The 6,511-nt window shown below is 39.8% G+C and overlaps 1 protein-coding gene across 1 annotated transcript in view; it reads right to left on the reverse strand.

Moving 5' to 3' along the window:
* Window positions 1–4,850, reverse strand: part of LOC115081713 (maltase-glucoamylase, intestinal-like) — a gene marked incomplete at its 5' end in the record, with an annotated part of 276,490 nt that extends 271,640 nt beyond the window's left edge. Inside the window, 2 exon segments of the mRNA XM_029586132.1 lie at window positions 4,527–4,636; window positions 4,730–4,850. Coding sequence (XP_029441992.1) covers window positions 4,527–4,636; window positions 4,730–4,850 — 231 coding nt within the window.
* Between the last annotated feature and the right edge of the window lie 1,661 nt (window positions 4,851–6,511).

A 6,511-nucleotide genomic window follows, 5' to 3' on the forward strand; every position in this document is an offset into this window, starting at 1 on the left:
TTTCAACTTCTAATATTTATCCATGTAAGTCGTATCATTTGAAAGCAGATCTTGCCATTATTTTCCAACTTCTTCCAAACGTTTCCCAACAAGAGCCCTTTGTTTCACCCAAAACAAACCGTAGTCAGGTGATCCTTGAAAGATTTCGTTTTCAGCTGGGATAGCGTCACTCTGCGATATTGTGAACGTTAGTGGTTATTGAATTTGTGAATCATTGGAATTTGAGGTAGAAATAAACTAACATTTTGGTGTTTTGACCTTACTGTACCTAATTGAGAGATAGTGGTTAATATTTTTTATTTTTTATTTTTTTTTATTTAGATTTTTATATTCTGCTTTTAGGCACTTCAAAGTGTACATCAAAGTAGATTACATTCAGGTACTATAGGTATTTCTCTATCCCCACAGGGCTTACAATATAATGAATGAACCTGATTAATCCCAGTTTTGGATGAAACAAGGGGCCTTTGTTGGGAAAGGTTTAGAAGAAGTTGGAAAATAATGGCAAAATCTGCCTTCAAATAATATGACTTATATGGATAAATATCAGAAGGTGAAAGAGAAGAGTGGTTTGATTTTGAGGATAGGGAAACAGTCCATGACAGATATATAAGAACACATTATACTAAATATTGTGTTTGTATGAGAGGTTGATGTTTTGGGGATCATTGTTTTACCATTATATATATGTGAATGGATGTGCACAATGTATGTTATTTGAGAAGTTGTGTATGTGATTTTTTGTAACAATGAATAATGTTTCATAAGATTATATACTTTATGTATTAGTGCCACTTAGTTTGTATCATATACATTGTGTCAATAAATATTGAATATATATTTTTTTGTAAATAATAATTATTATTTTGAGAGTATTTAGACATTATATAGTGGGTATAGAGCACTCTCATCAGGAAAATATATATGTATGTTAATTGAGAGTTACATGCAAATCCACCTGTTTATTTTTTGATTGGCCTTTACAGGATTCCTAAGTTTGGTACAGGCAGAGAAACCACACCAAAAAGAGAAAGAAAAGAAGGATTTTTGGGGTTTTTTCCTGGGACTTTGCTGCACAACAGGCTAAGGATGATAGCTCCCATCTGGAGAGAAGGGATTATATAGTAAGTCAGAGCCATACAGGCAGGGTTTGTTTTTGTGTATTGGTTTCTCATTGAGGAAAAGTTTTGTTATGTATTTACTTCTTGACAGAGCAGAGTCCTGCAAAAAAAAAGCTTTTGTGCAACTAAAGCCAATTAACTAACATAGACTGATTACTAAAGCCCCTTGCGGAAGGGCAGCAGAAGCTCTGGAAATGGATTAAAACCCCACACAAACAGTATAGCCACCAGAGGGGAGTGTTGAATCAGCAGCAGGGAGCACTGACCCAGATGGTACATGCAATGCAAGCTGCCACAACACAAAAACCCCAGTACCTTCAGTGTTGTTTAAATGAAATGAAGGGAAGACTCATATGTTTTCTAAAAGAACTTTGAAGAAATTGTTCACATAACTGATTGGCCAGAAGCTAACTGGACCAGCAACATGGCAAATCTGCTTACTGGCAAAAACCAAGCTTCCTTTCAAGTTGGAGAGAGCCACCTTCTCTGACGTATAAACTGCTATCCTGGAAAGAGTAGGGTACACAATGGAAATGTACCATCAACAATTCTGGGAAAGCACCTTATAGCATGGATAAAATCTACAAAGCTTTTCCATTGGCTAAAAGATGCTGGATGGAAATGGCTATAACCAGAGATGAAGACAAACCTTGAAGTAACCAGACACATTCTCCTGGATGGGCTGGACCTGCCCATGTGGAATTGGATGTGTCTGCACCCAGGGTTCATCCTGGAGGAAATAGTGGAACTAGTGAATGCCTTCCATCAGGCTCAGTTGATGTCAGAATTAGTGTAGAAGCTGGAAAGACAACCCACCCAGGCTCCCTGGCATGGCAGTGAGAATGCAGGGCCACAGCAATGGTCCTCTGATCAGTATAGCTCTGGTTCCATTCTCAAGTCACAGCCCCTAGGCTCCCCAACTTGTTTCAATTGTGGAAGGAGATATATTTTGGCTAGAAAATGTGAATACCAAAAAAGTGAAGCCATTGATGTCAACCTGGTAACACAGCTAGCACTAAAGGCTAAAGTATATACTGACAAGGGAGGACATTCAAAGCAGGGATGACCATGGAATTGGAGAAGAAAAGAAGTCTCAGATTCTGTCCACCTGAGTAGTAACAGTCCAGACACTTTTTCCTTTTGCTCACTTTGTGCCTGGAATGGACATGAGGAAACGTGTTGCCCCTATGACAAATATGACGGACCTTTTGTAAAAACTATTGAAATCAAAGTGGATCAAGTCCCTCAGGCATGCTCCCATTGTGGAATATAAAGAGCATCTCCAACTTTAGAACGAAGAGTGTGAACATGAGTGGGCATGTATTTTTGCTTAGATGGAAAGCTGTAATTTGATGGATGGTCTGCGTGGGGAAATTTCTGATTTTGTGAGCTGAATCGGGCTCCAACCAAGCCCTGGTGGATTTAAGATGCAGAAAGACTCTCTTGCATAAAGATATAGCCCAGAATAGGTATAACAATTACAGGACGAAAGCAACACTCATCTACATACACAGTTGTTGTGATTGACCAATCCGGAAGTGGATCCTTGGGCCGACCGCCGCAGAGAGACGGACGGGAGGCAGACTAGATGAAACGATGAATCTTCACCTGGAAACCCGTGACCCCTCCAGAGGAGCTGTAGAGGCCCGGGTTGCTAGGGCTTAGGAGTCTTCGCCCTGGAAGCCCGAGATCCCCCCAGGAGGAGCCCGTAGGGACCCGGACCGCTGGGTCTTAGGAGATAACAGACGAATCCAAGGAAGCGATACGAACCGGGGTCTAAGCAGGCGGACAGCAGAGTCAGGCAGGCAGAAGTCAGGAACCAGGCAGGCAGACGATACTGGAGTCAGGCAGGCAGAGATCAGGAACCAGGCAGATAAACGATACCAGAGTCAGGAACCAGGCAGATAAACGATGGCAACTAGCACTCCGAAGAGAAACCTCGTTGCAAGGCGAATTGCATCTTCAAAAGTCCCGGCTTAAATCCCCTGCTCAATCAGCTGACGACAGAAGAGGCGTGTCTGCACATCCGGGTGCAGACGCCTCAAAACGCGGCTCCTCGCGCGCGCGCGCGTACCAGAGCTGGGGGGAGGAGTTCCTGACGGCGTCTCCACGAGGAGACGCCGCTGCCATGCGGCCCTGGAGGCCAGAAACCCGGCGGTTCGCGGCGCCGCGGAGGCAGGTAAGAGCCCGGTCACTAGGCTAGTGACCGGGATCGTAACACACAGTGACGAGCAATAGTAGCCAACCAGTCAGATCTTACCAATAATCTCAACAGGGCAAGCCTTTGTAAAAGTGGGCATATGTTCAGAACTTACATACCCTGTTGTTCTGGGAAGACATTATTCCCAGTTTGAGACTCTGTGGGGCCTACTCATGACCAGTTAGGCCAGCCCAAGTGGCATAAAAACATCTCCTTTGGAAGCTTATCCATGGGAGACAGCAAAAGTACTGCATAAATCAGACAAGCAGACCACAAAGCAGCACCCAAGAAGAAAATCTGAGACATCTCAATGTTTAAAGACTGCCAGGGACTTTACTGTTTTAACTTGGCATGGTGACATATATCAGAGGGAACTGGGGGAATTCAAATAACCCTTTACTGATTCCCCAAAAAGGGTGGGGGAGGGTAATTTACTAAACTTAAGCATGCCCCACTTGAAAGTAGCTCCCTTGAGTAGAGTCATATATAGATGAGGAGAGGAAGGTACTCTCAGGCCTAGAGAACCCCAGTCTTGCCCTCCACAGCAAAGATATGGTCAGTCCCAGTTTAGGGTAGAAAAAGAATATAGGAAGGATGATTTATTTTCTTGGGAGTTATGGCAGATACTTGGCCTAACATGGTCAAGCTGGAGGGGGGGGGGGGGGGGGGGGGGGGAGGGGCATATGAAGGAGTATATGTTAGACCTTTTTTTAAAAGCCTGGGCCTAGGTGTTTACCTGGTCTATCTTAAGCCACAGACAGGAAGGGAGTTCTGCTCTGAGGGCATTCTATTTAGAAAGGGATAAGAATCTAGGCCCAGGGAGAACAAGATGGCCACTGGGTAGAAAAGGGAATTTAAGGAAGGATAATACTTCTGAACTATGAGTTATATTGTTGTCCTTTATTTTGTGAACTGTGAAGGAAAGCAGAGTTGCTTCTGTTTTTGTTTTCTCGGCATTAATAAAGAAGTTTATAAGAGAACAGCCAGAGTCCAGCCTGAGTCTGTTCTCTGACAAACCTAACACTGCTCACAGTGTCACAAGGCCATACGGTCTTTTTCTGGTATCACATTTATATATCTATGACAATATTTTTATCTAATAAAAAATATTTTCCTAACAGGCAACATAGTCATACCAAGTCATCTAATATCAGAACAGCCTTACCTAGTAAAATTTATGTCAAAGTAATGGAGTAAATGCAAACCTTGAAATGGAAGCGATTTTCTGTCTGTAGTTCCGCTTTAAGATGGACTTCATTAATGTCATTTCCATACACAGAAGGTACAGGAAGCCTGATTAAGCGAGCTTCATAGCCTTGAAAATCAAAATTAGAATTGCTATTGTATATATCTTTGATCAATGAATGGCATCACTGTCAGTGTCTTTCATGTGTATCTATCTGCTTACCTGTAGATGTTGCTTTCTGACCTCCCTCAACATTATACCCATGAGACTTTGAAAAGAAACACCAAGGTACAGTTATTTCATTATATGGACTCCAGCAACAACCACGGAGCTCACACAGGGCCTATTTCAACAAACAAACAAAAAAAAATCAAATAATGAAGACAATTACAAAACGCCTACTCATCACCATTACAAGCATTTGGATTGGTTCAAAACTGAACATATGATAGGTGGAAACGTTTTCATCACTGGCAAAACATGTGAAACCACATGCATGTTTATCCCTTGCAAACAATTCACAAAAAATACACTTTTATGAAAAATGAGACAAATTAATATAAAAAAAACCTCTCAGAGAAGCATTTATAAATAGTTGCCTATTTCATTTTACAATAATTCATCACAATATTCATTTTCTCGATTTCTCCCCATTAAGCTAACAGATGTTTGACTTTTGGAAGAACTTTTGCCAGATTTTGACTGTTAAAAAAGATATTGCACTAAAGCCTATTATGAAAGATTGTATCAACACATTATATAGTGCCTTACCCAGGATACCTTACAATATTTTATGAAAACAAGAATCATACCAAATTGATTTTTTTATTCCTCATGCCAGAAAACATGTTTTCCTATAATTTATGTATAATGAGCCTGCAATATATATGCAAATCCACTTTTTTTCTTATCTAAGAAGGCTATAACATAACTCAAAGGTGTTAAAACATTTAGATTATACATACAATAAAGGCATACACTACTTAATATTTTTTCCAAGATATCTTTCTATATCTTATATACATTTTTTTATTTTGCTACTGGAGGTTGTAGTGAGATATCTTGTTATATACACATTATAAAACTGTAGGTCTCCATCCAGCTAATAGTCATGCTTGACCCTGCCTAACTTCTAAGGTCTCATAAGTTTGTGCTCTTGTAAGGGAAGTGTTGCTGGGGTAGAAACTAACAAATCAGCAAATTTTGGTCATGGAATGAATAAAACTGATTATTATCAAAATGATTAAACAATTCTGCCATCTGAGGAGAACTTCAATTACTTTTGCTTTACATTTAAAACTGTAACGCATATGATAATTTAGAGAAAATAGTTTTAGATTTATTAAGCAGTTTATTCTAATCTTATGTCTGTAGAAAACACTCAGTAAATATGACAATATTTTAGATGGGAAATACATGCATGTATACATGCTGTGCTGCATATTTATTATTTTTGAATAGCATGTATCCAGTTTTTAAACAGAAGGAAAAAGGAATTATACTTGATCCTAAAGCATTCACTGAACTAGTCCTGGTTTCAGCCAAAGTCACTTCTCCTCCTTGCCCAGAGAAGCCATTTCCTAAACTGTTAAGACTTAAGAAATTTCACTCAGATGCTTTTTGAGAATTCCTCTATCTCCTATTATTCAGCAACTTCCTCATTCTTTGAAGGTCTTTCACACACTGAGAGACACTCTGTTCTCATTTTTAGAGCACTGAATAAAGTCTACTTGACATATTAGGTACATATAATATTTCATAATTCAAGAAGCTTGTTCAGTCTATTCTGAATGGGCATGGATATTATAAATGAACTCAAATTAAGACCTAGATTTATCCTTTTGCTATACATTTTGCATGAATTGTGCCCGCGATAAAAAAAGGGCATGGTTAGGGAAATTTTTGAGATACCACAACAAGTGTCAAATTTATCACACCCATGTTATTTTCACATTACAAGCTGAGAAGTGCATTTTCGGCCTGGTCCTGATGAGAGAGAAAGCG

The sequence above is a fragment of the Rhinatrema bivittatum genome, unplaced genomic scaffold (genome assembly GCF_901001135.1).
Source record: "Rhinatrema bivittatum unplaced genomic scaffold, aRhiBiv1.1, whole genome shotgun sequence".
Lineage (NCBI taxonomy): Eukaryota > Metazoa > Chordata > Amphibia > Gymnophiona > Rhinatrematidae > Rhinatrema > Rhinatrema bivittatum.